The sequence below is a fragment of the Eptatretus burgeri genome, chromosome 14 (assembly GCF_056783735.1).
Source record: "Eptatretus burgeri isolate ZD-2024b chromosome 14, Ebu_testis_v1, whole genome shotgun sequence".
Lineage (NCBI taxonomy): Eukaryota > Metazoa > Chordata > Myxini > Myxiniformes > Myxinidae > Eptatretus > Eptatretus burgeri.
This window is the reverse complement of record NC_140974.1, coordinates 31866232-31887991: the sequence shown is the minus strand read 5'-3', so window position 1 is coordinate 31887991 and position 21760 is coordinate 31866232. Positions and strand designations below refer to the sequence as shown.

General features: G+C 47.0%; 1 protein-coding gene across 1 annotated transcript in view; it reads right to left on the bottom strand.

Moving 5' to 3' along the window:
• Positions 1–4733: 4733 nt before the first annotated feature.
• Positions 4734–21760, bottom strand: part of LOC147012901 (muscleblind-like protein 1) — a 236258-nt gene continuing 219231 nt past the window's right edge. The window contains exon 8 of the mRNA XM_085854225.1: positions 4734–4846. Coding sequence (XP_085710351.1) covers positions 4811–4846 — 36 coding nt within the window. The 3' untranslated portion in view covers positions 4734–4810. The remainder of the gene's footprint in view (positions 4847–21760) is intronic.

Below are 21760 nucleotides of genomic sequence, written 5' to 3'. Positions count from 1 at the left end.
GACGTGTCTTCTTATCACCTCCCATCCCATTCATTGTATTTCAGAACAAAAACCTGTGTGTAAGGAAGAGGTGTGCATCGAACCACACCCCAATTACACGCACGATTTAGTTTCATGGAATTAACATGGAAAAAGTACAGGTGACCACAAAAACACACAGCACCAACCTCATGTTGAACAACTTCCTCCATTCTAATGACGACCTCATACTTTTTGCATGTGCGCAAAGCGGAGTTCATATTTCGTCAGCAGGTTTAGATCGAGTCAAGATCTATAGTTAAACAATCCTTATATTCCCTTCTCCATTGTCACGGGTCGCTCACCATGGGTCTGCCATTGTTGATTGCATTTACAAAGTTTCATTAAAAAATGTGCCCACAATTGCATTTATGGTATTTGATCTTTTGGACCAGTCTTCTGGGGCATGGCCAAAAATGATATTGCTCTCATACCTTCTCGCAATTTGGAGATCATCACTACCAAGTTTGGTGAATTTCTGCCCAACCGTTTAGGAGATAGCATGACGGATGGATGGACAGACGGTGCTGATTACAATATTTTCTGCTTTTTTCCAAAAGAGAGAGAGAGAAAAAGAGAGAGTGAGAGTGAGTGAGAGAGAGAAAAATAGAGAGGAAAAGAGAGAGAGAGAGTGAGAGAGAGAAAAAGAGAGGGTGAGTGAGAGAGAGAAAAAGAGAGGGTGAGTTAGAGAGAGAAAAAGAGAGGGTGAGTGAGAGAGAGAAAAAGAGAGGGTGAGAGAGAGAGAAAAAAAGAGAGGGTGAGTGAGAGAGAGAAAAAGAGAGGGAGAGTGAGAGAGAGAAAAAGAGAGGGTGAGTGAGAGAGAGAAAAAGAGAGGGTGAGTGAGAGAGAGACAAAAAGAGAGGGTGAGTGAGAGAGAGAAAAACACAGAGGGTGAGTGAGAGAGAGAAAAAGAGAGGGTGAGTGAGAGAGAGAAAAAAAGAGAGGGTGAGTGAGAGAGAGAAAAAAAGAGAGGGTGAGTGAGAGAGAGAAAAAAAGAGAGGGTGAGTGAGAGAGAGAAAAAAAGAGAGGGTGAGTGAGAGAGAGAAAAAGAGAGAGTGAGAGTGAGTGAGAGAGAGAAAAATAGAGAGGAAAAGAGAGAGAGTGAGAGAGAGAAAAAGAGAGGGTGAGTTAGAGAGAGAAAAAGAGAGGGTGAGTGAGAGAGAGAAAAAGAGAGGGTGAGTGAGAGAGAGAAAAAGAGAGAGTGAGAGTGAGTGAGAGAGAGAAAAATAGAGAGGAAAAGAGAGAGAGAGTGAGAGAGAGAAAAAGAGAGGGTGAGTGAGAGAGAGAAAAAGAGAGGGTGAGTTAGAGAGAGAAAAAGAGAGGGTGAGTGAGAGAGAGAAAAAGAGAGAGGGTGAGTGAGAGAGAGAAAAAGAGAGGGTGAGTGAGAGAGAGAAAAAGAGAGGGTGAGTGAGAGAGAGAAAAAGAGAGGGTGAGTGAGAGAGAGAAAAAGAGAGGGTGAGTGAGAGAGAGAAAAAGAGAGGGTGAGTGAGAGAGAGAAAAAGAGAGGGTGAGTGAGAGAGAGAAAAAGAGAGGGTGAGTGAGAGAGAGAAAAAGAGAGGGTGAGTGAGAGAGAGAAAAAAGAGAGGGTGAGTGAGAGAGAGAAAAAGAGAGGGTGAGTGAGAGAGAGAAAAAAGAGAGGGTGAGTGAGAGAGAGAAAAAGAGAGGGTGAGTGAGAGAGAGAAAAAAAGAGAGGGTGAGTGAGAGAGAGAAAAAGAGAGGGTGAGTGAGAGAGAGAAAAAAAGAGAGGGTGAGTGAGAGAGAGAAAAAAAGAGAGGGTGAGTGAGAGAGAGAAAAAAAGAGAGGGTGAGTGAGAGAGAGAAAAAGAGAGAGGGTGAGTGAGAGAGAGAAAAAGAGAGGGTGAGTGAGAGAGAGAAAAAAAGAGAGGGTGAGTGAGAGAGAGAAAAAGAGAGGGTGAGTGAGAGAGAGAAAAAAAGAGAGGGTGAGTGAGAGAGAGAAAAGAGAGGGTGAGTGAGAGAGAGAAAAAAAGAGAGGGTGAGTGAGAGAGAGAAAAAGAGAGGGTGAGTGAGAGAGAGAAAAAGAGAGGGTGAGTGAGAGAGAGAAAAAAGAGAGGGTGAGTGAGAGAGAGAAAAGAGAGAGTGAGAGTGAGTGAGAGAGAGAAAAATAGAGATGAAAAGAGAGAGAGAGTGAGAGAGAGAAAAAGAGAGGGTGAATTAGAGAGAGAAAAAGAGAGGGTGAGTGAGAGAGAGAAAAAAAGAGAGGGTGAGTGAGAGAGAGAAAAAGAGAGAGTGAGAGTGAGTGAGGGAGAGAAAAATAGAGAGGAAAAGAGAGAGAGAGTGAGAGAGAGAAAAAGAGAGGGTGAGTGAGAGAGAGAAAAAGAGAGGGTGAGTGAGAGAGAGAAAAAGAGAGGGTGAGTGAGAGAGAGAAAAAGAGAGGGTGAGTTAGAGAGAGAAAAAGAGAGGGTGAGTGAGAGAGAGAAAAAGAGAGGGTGAGTGAGAGAGAGAAAAAGAGAGGGTGAGTGAGAGAGAGAAAAGAGAGGGTGAGTGAGAGAGAGAAAAGAGAGGGTGAGTGAGAGAGAGAAAAAGAGAGGGTGAGTGAGAGAGAGAAAAAGAGAGGGTGAGTGAGAGAGAGAAAGAGAGAGGGTGAGTGAGAGAGAGAAAAAGAGAGAGGGTGAGTGAGAGAGAGAAAAAGAGAGAGGGTGAGTGAGAGAGAGAAAAAAAGAGAGGGTGAGTGAGAGAGAGAAAAAAGAGAGGGTGAGTGAGAGAGAGAAAAGAGAGGGTGAGTGAGAGAGAGAAAAAGAGAGGGTGAGTGAGAGAGAGAAAAAGAGAGGGTGAGTGAGAGAGAGAAAAAAGAGAGGGTGAGTGAGAGAGAGAAAAAAAAAGAGAGGGTGAGTGAGAGAGAGAAAAAAGAGAGGGTGAGTGAGAGAGAGAAAAAGAGAGGGTGAGTGAGAGAGAAAAAAAGAGAGGGTGAGTGAGAGAGAGAAAACGAGAGGGTGAGTGAGAGAGAGAAAAAGAGAGGGTGAGTGAGAGAGAGAAAAAGAGAGGGCGAGTGAGAGAGAGAAAAAGAAAGGGTGAGTCAGAGACAGAAAAAGAGAGGGTGAGTGAGAGAGAGAAAAAGAGAGGGTGAGTGAGAGAGAGAAAAAAGAGAGGGTGAGTGAGAGAGAAAAAAAGAGAGGGTGAGTGAGAGAGAGAAAAAAAGAGAGGGTGAGTGAGAGAGAGAAAAAAAGAGAGGGTGAGTGAGAGAGAGAAAAAGAGAGAGGGTGAGTGAGAGAGAGAAAAAGAGAGAGGGTGAGTGAGAGAGAGAAAAAGAGAGGGTGAGTGAGAGAGGGTGAGTGAGTGAGTGAGTGAGTGAGTGAGTGAGAGTGAGAGTGAGAGTGAGAGAGAGAATCAAGTAAGGAAGCAGCTTGTAGATTTTGAAGTCTTTTGTATGTCAGAGAGAGGAAACAAGACCCACACATATTTCAGAGCAGACAAGCATTCTTTTGTTAGGTTCTCCTTTTGAGCAACAATGTGTGACATGAACACAGAGCAGCATTTCTGGGTTCTCCTTTGTCACAGTATATTTGCCATGGGGGCTCTTTCAAAGATTATCAGGGAACCTCAAACACCTTCCACACATCCTTATCCACAATCTTTTTTTACCCCAGTAACCCATCCTCACGCTGCTTTCTTACTCAAGGGTTACTGTGTTTCCTTCCTTCCTCTCGCTGCTAATTTCCTCACCCCACTGCCAATTGATACCACCCATCACCTCTATCTTCCATAAGCCTCGATCTCGGAGAGAACAAAGAAGGGATTGTTTTTGTTTACATGTCAGCTTTGTTGATTCAGTGATGACAATGCCTGTTCCTGTGATCCATACATCCTTTACTTCCATGGAAGTTGCTCAAGCTGAATCAGACTCGTTTTCACAACAGGAAATCATACAGAGACAAGGATGAAGTGGATCCATGGATTGAGAAAATCAAGGCAATTCTTCCATTTTGATATCGTGTGAAAAGACATTCCATCAAGGACATGCAACTGAGGTACACTGTGCTCCAAAGAGGAGATAAACAAGTTTCTCAAAGATGTTGAAAGTGTTTAGACCATTTACTGTATTTATAATGCCACAAACTCAAAACAGAGTAAAACTGGCTCAGGCTTGTACACAATGTGGAGAGGTACATCTGATAAATGGGACATTTTCCCAATTACAGTGCATGGGAAATTTTTTGCAATGTGGATTAAATACAAGGACAATGTAAAAACCGTTCAGCCTTCAAAATATCAACTAGGATGGCCTGGTGGACAAAGGAGATCTTTATGTAAAGCTTCTTGTATACATTCAAATATCCATTCATATATGTGCTAGCAGGATGACCCAGCGCTAGAGGTATGCATACTCGCCTCTAAGCTGGCTAGCCTTGGTTTGAATCCCGACCCAGCTACAAATTTTCATCCCGGACTTTCACAGGAAGGGTAAGCCTGGTATTGGCTTTGTGGTTAGGGTGGTGGCTTGGGATCCTTGGGTCCTGAGTTCAACCCTGTTGGGCCGCTGAATTAATACACCAGGAGGTTGACTCAGCCCGTCATCCTTCCAAGGTCGGCAAAATGAGTACCAGTATACGGGTAAGGGGGACACTGCATCAGCGGCATAGCCGCGTCCCAACCAATGATGCAGCCAGCAGCCACAGGCTGCACTCGATAGAGAGAGAGACAGGAAGGGTGTGCCACACCTTAAACATCAGGGTGTGCCTTAAATAAGTGCCATACCTTAAACGGAAGTCCCATCTGCCGGCATGAGTTGGTGGACGTTAAAGATCCCATGGTGTCCTTCATGAAGAGTAGACGAGCTATCTCTGCCACCATGGCCAAGTTCCAAATTCCTGCTGGGAAAGCAATGGCAATCCACAAAATATAACCCTACGGCAGCACCGACGCTCTGTATCAGAGTAATGTATGGTATATCAGAATATATACAGTTTATCTATATATTTTTTTATACATATAGTATATCTATATATTACACCGACTCCAAACCATCACGGTGGGACTCGAACCCACAACCCGAAGTCCACGGCCCATGACTCTGGCTGCTCGGTCACCAGACCTGCCCTCCAATGGACCGCTCGAACCATGACCACCACGGTGAGCCCCTCAAAGGACCGCAGACCGCTCGAACCACGACCACCACTGTCGCAGACCGCTCGAACCACGTCCACCACTGTCTGCAGTCCTCTCGTCTTTTCCACACCTCTCATGAGGCGGGAGCGATTTTCTTTTTTTTGCCACTCGCTTCCCGATTGGACGGTTCGTCTCGAGGGGTGTGTCGAGGAGTCTCGGAGGCCCACCCCCGAAGAGGCTCCGTCGTAGCTTTTGGCACGCTGCCTCCCATTGGCTGGGTGCGCGTTCGATGCTCGCCCTTCGCTCATTGGCTGGAGGAAAGGCTCCATGCCCTTCCTCGGGGCGGAGCCTCGATCTGAGGCAATGGAGGGTCCATCCACGCCTTCAGCCAAAAGGACGTGGGCAATGGCGACTGGGTTGAGTGAGGGACGGTGCGCTGTTGTTGTTGTTGTTGTTGTAGTAGAGGTATAAAACCCGACTATAAAATAACTCACAGCGCACACACGAAATTCCCATAAGACAGAAGGAAGGATTCTAACTATAAACACATACTTATTGAAATAACTAAACTTAGGGACTGCTGTCTCCTTGTGAGCAAATGGCTTCCAGATTCGTAACAATACAACCCAAAAACCTTGAGTTGCCTTTACCGAAAAACATTGCTGTATGTATGTATATATGTATAGATATATATGGATACAAACAACCACGACATAATAGTGACCGAAGCTTTTCGTGCTGCACTCTTCAGGATAAAAAAAAAATCGCAGCAAGTGAAGAAGGAAGTGAAGGCGTATGCTTTATACGCAGGTCTCAATAAGGTAGATGCTGATTGGTTCAGCCGAAATGACGTCACGGTCAATCCGAACGCCCAAAGGTCGGCTCATCATCTTCACCTCGAGCTCCCATTGCCTGGAGCAGAGTTCGTCGATGATTGACGTTTGCAACCACATCCTTGAGAGAGGGGGATGGGTTTCCCCGAAGGTCCATTCACCATTTGTTACCGTACTTCCCTTGATCTTTCCATGCTGAAAGACACACAGAGATCGTACAAATTCCTTTTGATGACATCGTATTGGATCGGTGGTCAGGATGAAGGTTGCTTCCAACATACGTAAATGAAACGGGCTCCGACCTCGGCTCAATATCCTGAACATATCTGCATTGTCCTGGTCTGCACAGATTGGGTTGGCAACCAAGTGCTGTGCAATGGTAGATGAAGCAGGTACAGTGGCCGGTGGTTGCTGGATATTTCTACATGCTCACACTGGTTGTGTTCTAACCCTCACAATCTTTCTTCGAATCGCCAAGGGGACGTGTTGTTTGATCCGATCAGCCAATCTTAGTGTTGTGCGGCCCACGTACCGAGCTTCACATCGGCACTTAAACTCATAAATAACATTGCTGGTTTGTGAGGTGGGTAGCACATCCTTGTTGACTGACGTCAGCAAACGGCGAGAGGTAAAGATTACTCGGGGTTACACAGCCAGAAACGTGTTGGACACAATATGTTTGATTTGTACTTCAAACCTTCGTGACGATTTCCCTTTCCAGGGCATCCTGATATGGACTGGACATTTGTCCGGAACAATCTTCCGATCTTTTGTCGTGTTTAGAAACTTGTGTTTGTATCTCTTAACTATATGCTCAGGATAACCATTCTCACCGAGTATATTCATGATTTTGTCAATTCCAGCAGGAAGATTACAAGGTGAACAAATCCTCTGTGCTCTGTTAATCAGGATATTGATCAAGGCAACTTTGTACCTCGTGGAGCTGGAGGAGTCCAACCGAGTATCCTGCCCTGTGAAAGTCGGCTTCCGGTAGACGGGTGTTGTGAAACCAAGGTTGGATCTATCAACCAACACGTCCAAAAACGGTAACGTGTTTGACGATTCCAGCTCCGTGGTAAACTTCAGCGCCAGATGGAGAGTGTTGAGCCTTGCCTGGAAATTGTCACATACTGTGTGAGACTCAAACAAAGCAAAAATGTCATCAACATACCGATAGTATACGATGGGGGAATCGACCCCTTGCCGACCAGTCAGTTTCTGCATTTCCTGATAGCCGACAAAGATATTTGCAAGAGCTGGGCCTAATGGAGAACTCATGGTCACACCGTCCGTTTGAACATACATCATGTTGTTAAAACTGAATTCCACCTCCCTTGTTGCTCTGTTCATTAATTCCATGAAGAAGTGTTCTGAGATCATCGGTTGTTCCAGATCGGTGTGATACGGCAAATGTGCACATATCTCAATAGTCTCCGTCAATGGGACATTCGTGAACAAGCTTTTAATATCAAAGGATGCCATGATGTCCTCACTTGTCGGTGTTTTAGCTCTTATTGATTCTGCAAATGTGAAGGAATCCTTAACCACGAAATGAGAAAGTGAATCCAATACTGGTTGCAGTACCTCTCCCAACCACTTGGCAAGTTCATGTTGTGCCGATCGCACCATGGATAGTATCAGTCTGAGAGGGATATTCTCCTTGTGAATCTTCGGCAGGTCGTACATTCTTGGACGTTGGGCTCCACCAGGTTTAACTCTGTCGTACACCTCCTTTGATAGTTCTCCACGTTTGACGATCTGACCTTCCACCTGAGGCGTGCGGTCATGTTCCGTTACACCACCCAGATATTTAAATTTGGTTTGGTCTTTCAGGATGTCCATCATCTTGTCTTGCGCGACATCATCTTCCTGTCATTTTGATTGATTTTGCTTTGGAATTTATTCATTTTATTTACCTCTGAAAAAAAAAGTTCTTTTTAGTTATTTATTTTATTATTAATAAATTCTTTATTGACTTCCAACCTGTCCGTGTTTGTCCTTTCCTTCCATTGGTCTCGCATTGTCCGAACCGAGATAGACTGGGAGGAAATTACCACAGATTTGACCAAAAATAGTCGGCACGCACCAGCAGTTAAAACGCTCGGCCACCCTAATTAAAATGTAATCAGATAATATTGGTGCTTTGCCGAGGGCGTGCTCCCTGCTCAGGTAACCACGTGACCTCTAGTTAAACGGTATAATTAGACGGCGGACACTGGAACTCGTGGTGGACTGGGTGGCGTTCGTGGTTCTAAAACAACCCACCATGCCACAATGTTAATTGTGAGCGGGGGCCCCAGGTCTGGCTCTACCGAGGACAACCGGGGATTAATCCCCCATGAGTGACAAGCTGGTGTCTCGGTACCCACGGCCGCAACAACAACAACAACAAAAAAAAATATATATATATATATATATATGTGTATATATATATATATATATATATATATATATATATATATATATATATATATATATATATATATATATATATATATATATATATATATATATATATATATATATATATATATATATATATATATATATATATATATATATATATATATATATATATATATATATATATATATATATATATATATATATATATATATATATATATATATGAGGGGATATCTCTTCTGGTGAGGTGATATTGTCATGGTTATAAGAAAGCCATTTAATGGAAAAGCATCCTTCCTAATGGAGAAATTAGCCTTCTCGTGCCAAGCATTGATGGTGTGATTATTGCATCCTGGCAATGGACAATTAGATCGATCCGTATTGAAAGCAATTTAAAATGTACATCGGCAATGTTTGGTGCCAAATTACTGGTGTACATCCACACATGGCTTACTGACTTCCTCTATTCTCGTCTCCAACATGTGGCTCTCAACAGATTCTGTTAATCTCCCCTTTCTGTCAAGGCTGGAGTTTCTCAAGGCAGTGTTGTGTTCTGGGCCCAGTCGTATTTCTGATATTCATCGATGATCTCTCTAACCGTGGAAAATCCTCTTTATCTGACCCCACCCTCCACTGCTTTTGCTGATGACCCCACCCTCCACTGCAATATCCCTCACCATTCAGACAGGTGGGCTGCAGCCTCTTCCCTCTCTTCAGACCTTGACAAAATCACAAGCTGGTCAAACATTTGGAAAATGTCTTTCAACTCTGACAAACCATTCTCTCTCTCTCTCTCTTACACACACACACACACACACACACACATATATATATATATATATATATATATATATATATATATATATATATATATATATATATATATATATATATATATACATACACACATACACACATACACACATATATACACACATATATACACACATATATACACACATATATACACACATATATACACACATATATACACACATATATACACACATATATACACACATATATACACACATATATACACACATATATATATATATACACACATATATACACACATATACAGTGCATACACATTTAGGGTTGGGCAAGTCGGTATTGTTTTGAAACGGGTGTTTTTTTCTGGCCAAATTACATGCTGAGTACGAATATGACAACGAAATTTGCCTGTGACAATGTTTTCGGTCAGTAAATTCGGAAAATTCAAAATGGCGGCCAAAAGAGATTTTTTTTCTTCCACATCTGCATTTTCTCCTCTACCACCATTCAAAGAAGTCAAATAGTATGTTTTTGAGCACGCTGATCACGATTCTGAAGGCCAAATAGTCGAAAAATTCACAAAAAACTAACTAACGCTCTTTTTCAGTGATTTCAATGGGATTTTTGGAACAAACATCATGTAAACATGTAACCAGATCAACTCAGTTCAGAAAACTCAGTAACAGTTCGTCAATATTGGACATGATGACTGATTCTGGTTTGATAGCATTCCTCATGGATTGCTTGAGTTCCATTGTAGTGAATTTCTGCATTTTGTATGCCCCCTCCACTTTCACTCTCCTCCTTTGCCTGATGTCCAGAGCTGTAGTGCACCGGAGGAATTTGATTTCAGCTATTAGCCGTTTCTCTGTTAGTTCGTTCACAAGATTCAGTGAATCCGGTGTGAGGGGTCCACCATGGAGCTTGCACTCATCTAAAATTTTCAGAGTCTTTCTGGCTTTTTTCCTTTTCAGCAGGGCAAGTTTTTGTTACTTTCACAGTAGACAAGAAATTGGCTTCGATCTCTCTGGCGTCCTCTGTGGCATCTGACGTTGCGTGCCCATTTCCATTCACGCATACGGTCTTCTTCGCTCAGTCGTTGGAAGGATGGGTCTACAAGGAGTCGATTAGTTGAAATGATGTTCTTTTGCCCGTGGCATTTGACGGACGTCGACCCACCACTGATCACAATTCTATTGTCCAACTTGGCGAATTCGCCTTCCGTGCCGAGATTCGTTATTGGAGCGTACTGTAGTTTTGTCTCGTCGGTGCTGGTATCTCCACCGAAGAACGAAACTTCTGCCAACTGTCTCTCAAAAGTGTCAATCACTTGATTGAGGACTGCCCATACAGGTTTTTCTGTCCCGTGGAATCACCACTACACTCTCGCTGCTTAGCTTTCACCTCTGGAAATTTTTGTTTTTGCTGGTCGTCTTCATCGATTTGCTCCGCTGTGTGCTGTATGGTCAGAGGACGACTAGTATCAGTTGGTGTTGGGTAAATCTCATCAAAAGCTGCTTCAGAAATCGCAGATTCACAACTCGAGTCTTCTTCTGAAAACGATAGTCACCTCATTGAAGTTCCCTCTCCAAACCTTTGCTCATTCTCCTATTTTTCTAGCAACCTTTGTCTTTTCTCTCGTCTGTTTTTCTGCTTCAACTAGGACGCAGACACCGCCGAGCAACATGAGAACTTGAATGTACCATGACAGTTATCATCATAGAATCTGTCGTCGTTCGCAGTCATTTTCAGTTGATATTTCTCTTCGAGCTTTCGCTGATACTCTGCGTCCTTAAGGCCCGGTCATACCTTGATATAAAACCGCTCGGCAATCACAAACGGAACGAGCTGCTTTAAGCCGCTCGTTTTCGTGCAGGCTCCGTTGCGGTATAAATCCCCAGCATTTCTGTCTGCGCAAATAATTAGGTACATCGACAATTCGGCGATCAACCCTGTAGCGCGTGGACAGAAGAGTTGGCTGATCTATGGTGTGGTTAACAACACCCGCAGCTGGGTTTCTGCGTTGATCCGAAAGCTGCGACTGGATTGCCATGTTCGGTGGGCGCGCGCGGCCGCAAATTGGGCTGAGGCAGTCATCCGCACGCCGGAGTGGCGAGATTCCACAACAATGTTGTCAGGACGTGGGATACAAATTCATCCCCCTCCACATGGAATTAACGGGAATCGGATCAAGGGTGTGTAGAGCGACACTCCGTTCCCATTAAATTACGAGCGTATACATTTTTTATTACCGATACGTAAAATGGCAGCTCAAGGCGAGTGGGGGCAGGAGGGATTAGAAATAGATTTAGAAATGATAGAATATATGGCTCAGGACGAAATAACCGTGCAGGACACTCCCATGCAGGTTGAATTTTCCCCGCAAACGAACCCAGGGCCCGAAGGGGGCAAGGGGGCTTTTGACACCCCCCTGTCAAATTCCCTCCCCGGTCCCCAGCGAAGCCACGACCGACCGAGGCAATTCGGCTTTGTCGGGGTCGGCTGAATATAGCCGAGTGGGGGAAATGTTGATGCAGATGATGCAAGAGATGAAGGATAACATGGCCACAAAACGACGAAATGAAAGAAAACGCAAAAGTAATGAATACAAATGCGCAAGACATGCAAAGCGAAATGGGAAACAAATGGATACAAATGCGCAACAAATGCAAAGCAAAATGGATGGCATGAAAGACGAAATGAAGAAAAAAAAAATGCATGAAAATATGCAAACGCGGCAGGGTGAAATGCAGAGCATGGGGCTGAATCTCCAGGCAGGGCAAGAGGCATTAAAGGAAGGAATTGGAGGAAGCAAAAGGCAAACTGGCGAAGGAGATCGGCACGATACGAGAGGTGAACGAATTGAAAGGGAGTGTAAAAGGTGTGTGGTCCACGATGGAGGTGGGCAAGAAGGACGTGACAGGCGAAATAATGACGGTCGGACAAGGAATGAAAGAAATAAAAAAAAAAAAGACAAGTACAACTGAAAAAGAAAGCAAGCTTGAAGTACGCGGAGATAGTGAAGGAACAACGAATGAAACAGGAAAAGGAGATCGGCCAATTGAAGGAAACGATGAGATTGGAGAATGAAGAACATGAGAGATGGTGGGGTAGAAAACAAAAACAATATGAATTTGAAATTAACCAACTAGAGGAGAGAGCAAAGTTGGAGTCTACAGAGATGGAAAAGCTCCGGAAAGATAACGAACAACTAAGGGGACTCAGAGAGGAAGAACGACTCAAATGGGAAGGAAAATGGAGCCAGGAAGAAACGGAAATAATAAACGAAGTGACGGAGAAATTAAAGGAGGTAGAGGTGACGACGGAGACGCAGGAATTAAAAGAAACTAAAGACAAACACACACACATGGAGTTAGCGAGGGACAAAGGGAGCTTGGGGAATGTTCCGTGACCCGGTGCGAGCAGCAGGATAGCCTCCTTCAGGAACGGAGGGAGACGCTATGCTCCCTTGAAGCGGATCAAGGCCAGGTGGGGCCGGTCGAGCTTTGCGAGTTGGGGGGGGGGCGAGTGCTGTGAACTGGTACACACGGAGCTTGGGGGGTATGGAGGCCCCGGGAGCACTTGTGGTAGCGTGAATCCCCAGCATGATTGTTCCGATGTGTGTGATTACTAGTGAGGCGAAATGCGTGTTGAAAAGTGTGCATAGTGTGGGTGAAAGGCCGTGTGTGAGAGGAACCGCGTGTGTGAGGACGCGCTATGAAAGGGAGATGACGGTTGGTATGCGAGAACACGCAACCGCATGTCCAAGTGTCATGCCAAGGTGTGTAAGCATCCTGGCACTGAATGGTGCGTGGCCTGGGTGCGTGCGTTGAATGGCGACGAAGACGGCGCCAGACGAGGGACAAGGGCCGAGTAGCGGCCGTAGCCGTTTCGAGGACCGTGCCGGATTTGCACAGCAGTGCGCGCGGGGTCTTTGCTATGCTTCGCATGAGGCCGCCACGTGCACGCCTGCGCGAGTGAAATCCGGTCCGGAAACGCACGCGGTGGATACAAGCCGATCCCGCGGACGGACAGAAGCTAGGCTGGATAGATGAATTTGGATCGGACGGGTTCTCCAGGTGAGCGTGTGTGTGAAGCTACGCGTGGCCTGCGCCGTGCGTTCCGTTCACAGAGCGCACAAAGCGGTTTCCCCGATGCGTTACACGTACCCCGGCTTGCGCGAGAAATCGCACGGTTTCATGGGGTGCGAGTGACGTCATCGGGGATTCCGCGGCGCGGGTTACGGACGAGCAGAGCACATGTGCTCGCGTGGGGAACCCCTCGAAACACGAGGCTTGCTTGGGATGCGCAGGGTGACGTGGTAGCTGGACGAATGGCTGGAATCCGGCAGAAGAGAATCTCTGCCGGATGTTACTGTCCGAGAAGGGACGAGGTGCACGAAACGCGAGCAGCTGCCATGACGTCACGGAAAAAGAGCGCAGGCGTGCGAATTGCCGCGCTGGTGCGCATTAAAAGGGGGGAAAAAGAAAGAAAGAAAAGCAAGCCTCACCACTTCGGGTAAACAGGATTCCCGAGGCAGGGGGTAGAAGACCCCCTTGCTTAGGGTACAGGAACAGCACTAGTTAGGGGGAGGGGTTAGTGATAGTTAGACCGGCTTCATGGGGACGCGAGTTGTTCCTCATGGAGCCCGTGGAATGGATTAGTTAGCTGTTAGAGGGATTTTAGGATATATTTAGAAATGGGAAAATGGTTTTTTGAAGACAGTGACAAACTGGAAATGTGTAGAGGGGACGTAGCTTAGCTACGTCGAGTAAAAGGATGTGGAGTCGTTTAAGGGATGACGAGGGAGCACGAGATAGATAGGGGATTTAGTGAGAAGAATTGCAGTGTTCAGGATGGAATGAAACAAAAGGAAACATGTTGAGTGAATGAGGGCCAGCGGGCCTGAGTGAATGTGGTATGCATGGTGCGATGAGTGATTCTCACCTAAGGAACCCGAGGGTCAGAGTAATGGTAGTTAGTGGGTTAGTCAAATTTACAAAATGGAGGTAGTTTTGATGTTGGTGCGAATGTAGGCTCGAAACCCGTTTGGAGGGGTGCAGGAGTCCTGTTGACGGGCTGGGAGCGTGGCTACGAAAGGTGAGTATCGCTTAGTGGGCACCCCGGGCACTGGGCTAGTCGGCCGTGGTAGGCCAAGGGTCTAAGAGGGGCCGGGATAGCGTAGTGGGCACGGGTGGGCCCGCATGATGCGGGACCCGGAGCGCCAATAGCCACGTGGGCAGTGTCGTGGGCACGGGCACCTGGGGAAAGGGGCCCGTGGCGCCAGCCTGCCACATGAGCATCGAGGGGGAGTAGCCATAGAGGGCACTCCCCAGGTTTTAGGGAGCTGGTAGGCTCGGAGACAGCCGCAGGGCCTGGGGGTGCCATAGTTGGAGAATCGGCAGAGGGTAGTTCCTGCCAAGTGAGCCACGCGGATCAGCCATGAGACCATGCGAGGGCACGAGGGAAAATTGGAGGGCAAGGCCCAAATTTGTGAGGACACCTACACAGGCGACAGGAATCTTGGTTGGTAGAACCAATAGATTAAGCGAGAGGCGGTTGTTGAAAGCCTTGGGGTACTTAAAAGTTAGTAAATGTTAGGGTAGATAGGGAAGTGTACCCCTCCACACCATCCATCCTTTCGCTCTCGTTGTAGGCCGCTGGACCCACCTTGGGTTAGATCGCCGAGATCTGAGGAGGCCATTCTGAGGCTTCATTGGGCCTCAAGACAGGACGCTAGCTCTCCTTTATTCCCCTCCAGGAAGGGAACATAGGGGTTGGAAGTAGGCTAAGTTACAGGATAGGGACAGAGACAATAAAGGAGGGGTGGGGAGACGAATTAAAAGGAAATAATAAAATAAAACAAACAAAAAAAATAAGATGGGGCTAAATTGGTTGGATTTTTTGCAAACTAAGGGAGTGGGTATGGACAGAGACAGGCAAAGGCGATAGGTTGGGAGGGGGACAGTAGGGTAGGTCCGAGCCCGCCTTCAGACCGGCCAGCACCACCGCACTCCCTCCACAAACCTCCAGAACGAGACAAGAGGCCGGCCAGCTGCGTATGCCGGCCTGTTTGTGCTACAGCGGCCTGTTCCGGCCTTGCCATGCCTTGTCTGCCTGCCTCTGCCTTGACCCCATGCCTGCTAGCCCTTGTGTCCATCCATTACCATGTGCCCCAGGATCATCGCACAAGTTGCGGGGACTGCCCTGCAGGTAGCCCTCCCGACCATTGTGTTTGCTTGCGTCAGTGCCCATCCAGTATTCTGCAGGGACTGCCCTGCAGGCAGCCGCACACAGGGACTGCATTGGTGCAGCCCGTGCACCGTTTGTGTTCACTGCTCAACTGCGCTCATTTCAAGGGGGAGGCCTGGGACTGCATTGGGCAGCTGGCCACCTTCTGTGTTCATACCTGCATTTGTTGCATGAGCCAGAGACTGCATTTGGGCAGCCTGGCCCCCTGCTTAAAAAATGGCCTGTGGGATGGCATATGGCATGCCGGGCTGGGGTGAGTTGTCTCCAGCAGCTGAAGACATGAAAAGGTTCTGTGACAGACAACGGGGCCTTTTAAACAAGTCCCGAAGACATCTGACCTTCAGCTGCGGAGCGCTCACCCTAAAATACTGACTAACTTTGCCAAGCCCTTTTTCCCACATAGTCCATCAGTCCTGGGCCATGGTTTAGTGTAAAACTTATAAGTGAAGGTAAAATTGTACACGAGTCTTGCTCCCCCTGCATGTTTGTCGTAGTGCCGGCAATTTTAGTTGTCGTCTGTACGAGTGAGTTTGTTTAGTTAGTTACACAGCCCGCAGGTTATTTACTTTTGGGACACGGATACACCAAATGTCACACTCAGGGATGCGAAGGTAAATCGTACTCGGGGAAAACTTACACATGAAGGCACACAAAAATTTGACGACTCGGGACGAGTCTGTAAAAAGGGGAGGGGGTAGTGTTACGGTTGTGGAAATTCACAGATCACCATTCAGGTTCCCCAGAGGTCAGTTATTTCGGTAAGTGTGTGTTCCAGGTTAGAATTCCCCACCGATGTATAAAGAACATTATTCGTGTGCCGGGCTGTGAACCTTTGAGTTAGCCATTATTCTGTTCTATCGTTTATTTCAAACAAACAGCATCTCTTCAACGACACCACTACAACCACGCCACCTCCACCACCGCAACGGCATCTCAGCAACCACGCTGTCCCCACCACATCTCAACAACCACGCCATCTCCACAAACACCGCCATAGGAGACACATTCGCCAGAAGCACGACCCTCCTCTACAAACAAAGAGAACAACTCGACAACTCCCGCCCCGATATTCTGGAACGGGTAAACAGGAGTAACGGTTGGGGCGGGTCCCTCAGAATGGCGCAAGAAATAGAATGTCGGTTATCACACCAAAAGAGCCAAGCCGAACTCTCCTGGAATTTTCCCCCGCGCGCCGAGAAGGGAGGGGCGAACGCCCCGGGGCGATAAAGGGCCGCGTTGGAACGCTGAGAAGGGAGTGGGCGATTGGCGAGTTGGTGAGAGGGTCTCTCTCCTTGGTCTCCTTGGCGAGTTGGAGGCGTTGTTGGAGGCGTCGTTGGAGGCACCGTTGGAGTCGAGAGTTGAGTTGGGAGCTGATCGAGTATCGTCGAGTGCGGGCAGAGACATCGAGGGTCGCCCAGCGAGTCACCAAGAGGGTGGCAGGTTGCCTGCTCGGTCTTTCGGAGCCCCTGCGGTCATCCCGGCTCCGAGCAATCATAAAGGCTTATGAGCCCGGTGCTTTTCTTTTTCTTTTCGGGGGTTTTTGATTGGAAGTCTGTGGTGCCTTGTCCTTGAAGTAGTGAACTGACTAAGTGCATGTGCATGGTAAAATAGATATCGGCTGTCGGTCTTTTTGCTCGTGTCTTGTCCCCTACCCCCATTCATTGCCTTGCTTGCATATGTGCATTGGAAATAAATGTCCCACTTTGTTGAATATTCACCTGCTGCTTGCGTCCCTTCCTCCATTGAACTGCCGTAATTGCATTCGGAATATTAGCTGGTTTTTAACACCGATAAGATAATCGGGTCCGACGGGGCCTGGCGATATAAAACCGCTCGGCAATCACAAACGGAATGAGCTGCTTTAAGCGGCTCGTTTTCGTGCAGGCTCCGTTGAGGTATAAATCCCCGGCATTTCTGTCTGCGTGAATAATTAGGTACATCGACAATTCGGCGATCAACCTGAAGCGTGTGGACAGAAGAGTTGGCTGTTCTATGGTGTGGTTAACAACATCCGTAGCTGGGTTTCGGCGTTGATCCGAAAGCTGCGACTGGATTGGGCCGCAAATTGGGCTGAGGAAGTCGTCCGCATGCTGGAGTGGCGAGAATCCACAACAATATCAATTTCAGTTCCATTGACAGTCCATAGAACTCCATGATAGAATTATGAGGAGGCATAGATCTGAGGAAAGGTGTAAAACAATTTCTAGAGCATTGAAAGTTCCCAACAGCACAGTGAGCTCCATCAGTAGGAAATGGAAAGAATATGGAACTACCATGACTCTTCCTAGAGCTGGCCGTCCGACCAAATTAAGCAACCAGGCAAAAAAAGGCCATGCTCAGGGAGGTGACCAAGGACCAAATGACCACTCTGACAGAACTACAGAGTCCCTTGGCTGAGATGGGAGAACCTGAAGGCACATGACAGCACACCTGGAGTTTACAAAAAGTCACGTGAAAGACTGAGAGTACGAGGCAAATTATTCTGTGGTCTGATGAGACGAAAATGTCAGTCTTTGGCATGAGTCACCCCTCTAACACCATTACTACCGTGAAGCATGGTTGTGGCAGCATCATGGTATGGGGATGCTTTTCAGCAGCAGGGACTGGAAGACTTGCAAGGAGAGATGGAACAATGAATGGAGCCAAATGCAGGTAAATCATTGAGGATAATCTGCTACAGAGTGCAAAAGACCTTCGACTGCGGTGAAGATTTATGTTCAAACCGGACAATGACCCCAAGCATACAGCCAAAGCATCATTGGAATGGCTTCAGAACAAGAACATGAAAGTCCTTGAGTGGGCCAGCCAAAGGCCAGACTTGAATCCCATTGAGAATCTGTGCAAAGACTTGAAGATTGCTGTTCATCGAAGCTCCCAATCAACTTGACAGAGCTTGAGCAAATCTGCAAGGAAGAATGGGAGAAAAATCCACAAATCCAGATGTGTAAAGCTGATGCAGACATACCCAAGAAGACTCGAAGCTGTAATCGCTGTCAAAGGCGCTTCGACAAAGTATTGACTCAGGTGGTTCAATACTTATGTAAATTAAGTTCTCCGTCTTTAATCTATACTGATAAAAGGCAAAAAAAAATCTGTCCCTGTCCCTGTCCCTGTCTCTCTCTCTCTATGTGTTCTATGACTGGCCACATCTTTTCAGTTACAAACTCCAAACTTAGGGTACAAATACAACTTTGTGCAGGGGGTCATATAGACTATGTGGCCACAGCCTCACGCAGGGGTGTGGGGGTTGGGGGGGGGACATAAATTCCCTGTATATGTGTTCCGTGTAGCACCACCTAGAGGTGGTAGCAAAGGGTATTACAATTTCCAAATTTCCCTTGGCGACAAAGTATTACTTATTCACATTTCTCTTCCTGTGCAACGCCGGGTCAATCTGCTGGTTTTCAATAGAATTGTAAAAATTTCTAGTCATATTTTCACTTTGTCACCATGGGGTATATTGTGTAGATGGGTGACAATTTTTAAAATAATTTGATCCAATTTAAATTTAGCCTGTAGCAACAAAATGTGCCAAACATCAAGTGGTGTGAATACTTTCTGAAGGTACTGTATACCAGCCTTATGTATGGGAACTTTTGTACCTGCCACATATCTTGCCTCTTACTGCAAGCACTCAACCAACAGTCATGTAAGCTCCACAACACTCATTTGAAACAACAAAGAAAGGGTACACTTACAGACTCATGTACTTTGCTCTTTCTTAATTGTTTCAAATTGGTGGAGTAGAGGTGTGTGTGTGTGTGTGTGTGTGTGTGTGTGTGTGTGTGTGTGTGTGTGTGTGTGTGTGTGTGTGTGTGTGTGTGTGTGTGTGTGTGTGTGTGTGTGTGCGCGTGTGCGTGTATTGTCGAGGATTTGGGGTTCGAGGCCTGCCATGAGGGGGTGCACTTTGGTCCCTCCTGAACGCCCGGTCCCGAGGCCGCCAGGCACAGATAACTCCATACACCGGCAGGTTACTGGGCAACCATGAACGCCTATTGGCACAGCCAATCCGGGCAGGGTGACACTACTCCGTGTGATACCTTTCCTGTGGATGGCTGGCTAATTATGGTCACGTGCCCCCAGCGCACACTCGGATTACTGCCGAGCATTACAGTGAGTGTATGCTGGCTGACAAAGCAAATTATTGGGGTACAACTTCCCATCTAACTATACTTATGTACTGTGTCGGACCAATAAAGGGAAAGACAACCGAGAGAGATTGGAAATTTCAACAAACAATTATTTATTATGAACACACAAGCAAGCAATCATTTAAAAGCAAGTATTTATCAGCAAGAAAGCAAAAAGGCACATAAGAGCAGATTTAACGATATCACGTATTCTTCTTCAATGTTAATTAAACAAAAGACTTGGCCATCATTCACTCAGGGGAGAGTAATAAAACAAGGACTTCAAAATAAAATAAAAGTAATGAATGGAGAAAAGGAAACAGCTTTTTCCTTTCTCTCACCTCATACAAATATACAGGAGAATGCGGATGAAAATGTATGGGGACGATGGGCAGTGGCGATGTGATGCGACGGGGACACACAGCCATGTCCTTGAGGTGCCCGGACTCTCCGGCGTCCCAGATATGAGAGCTAGATGTGTGACTTGTCCTCCTCTGCCTCAGATTCTTCCTCCTCAGGCTCCCGTCGATGAGGTGCCACCGTTCACCCTCCTCACCCTTCATGGTTGACAGGATGGAGAGGGCAGGATGATGCTCGTGGAAGGAATGTCCTTTTTCTGCAGATGCTCAACACCAACTGCTTGTGAAACCTTCCTTTTTTACTCTCACAAGGTTTTGTTCCTTCCCTCACAAGCATTGTCAGTCTTTGAGTCTTCTGCTCATGTGAGCTTGTCCTGTTCGCTCCTGCCGCTTTGCTTCTCCCAGACTTTCTGCTCTCTGAGCCATCTGCTCAGGAGCTCTTTTTGTCACTGCTTGTGCAAGCTTTCCCTGTTCACTTCTGCTTTCTGCTTCTCTCGTGATCATAAACCTCTTTCAAGACACGAACGTCGTTTACTGACAGGCAAATTACATTGCGTTCCCTTGTGGCCTCTTCTTCACCTAAGCAGTCTTCCCTTCTCCCACAAGACTTCTCTCCCCCATTGGTCTGCAGCCGATGGGGGCGGGTCTACGACATCACTTGTGGAAAAAACCGAGCTGTACTGAGGGCACTTTCAATGCAGCTCCCGCCCCACCCTCAACACACTCAAAGCCGTGACGGAAGCCCCTGACCCCCTCTTTCATGTGCAAGTATTCCTCGTGCAGTTCTGCACTGTACCACACCCACAAGAAGCGCCACACCCCTCAGGCCACGATGAGCACCAGGCATCATGAACATGCATGTGAGAGCACCCGATGGGTTAACGACTACAGACGAGTCGAACGTGCCCAATTAAACAATGCGTGAATGGAGGGAACGCGGAGAGAAATTACGCTGGATGGAGGGATGACCGAACGTTCCGCATGGGCCGAAGTCATGACCGATGGGGTAAAGTAGGACTGTTGAAGGAATGTTTGACGAAGGGGAGATAATTGTTGGACTGTTGAAACGGGCCAATGGGGTAAAGGAGGGAAGATTGAAAGTTACAGAGGGGGAGGAGGGAGACATTACACTGTAAAAATACAGCCGAGCCAACGCATGCCTGCCGAACAGCCCTTTCTTTTTTGTATACATTGTTGAGGCTCGTACGAGAGCTAACAATGCACAAAAAGGGGGGCAGGAGACAAGAGGGGTGGGAGAGCGAAGGATAAAACAGTGGGGAACAGAGACATGAGGAGATCTAAAGATAGTCCTTGGCCCCTTGTCAGAGGGACCAAGGACTATCGACTCAATACTCATGAAATAACTAATCCTCGGATCACCGATGTGTCCAGGTATGCTCCTCTCCCCCTTGGGGTAAGTTTTCCAAAACCATAACAGTATGTATGTGTGTTTGTGCAATATATATATATACATATATTGTTGCGGATTCGCGCCCGCCGGCGTGCTGACGGCCACGTAACTCGAATCGCGGCACGTCGCCCACCGGACGGACAATCCAGTCGTGACCCTCTCGGACTAACGCCGGGAACCAGTCACGGGTGGACCTTTCGGTCTCACCGCGATCGAGCCAATCAGCCCCCGCGTGGGATAGGGTTGCTCGCCAAATTCGACCTACCTAAGTACCCACGCGGAGGGTAGACCGGGCGATCGCACCTCGCCGCAGGTCGACTTCGGACACGGGCCACTTAAGCGACCCGTTCCGTACTATCGGGATAACCGAGCGGTGTTATCGTCGACCTCGACGGTTCGATTAATTATCGGGCGTATTCAGCCCACTACCAACCCTTTACGTGAAGCAAGATGAGGATTCAATGAAGGAAATGACGAAGCGAAGCGGGAAACAGTTCAACACAAAGCACAT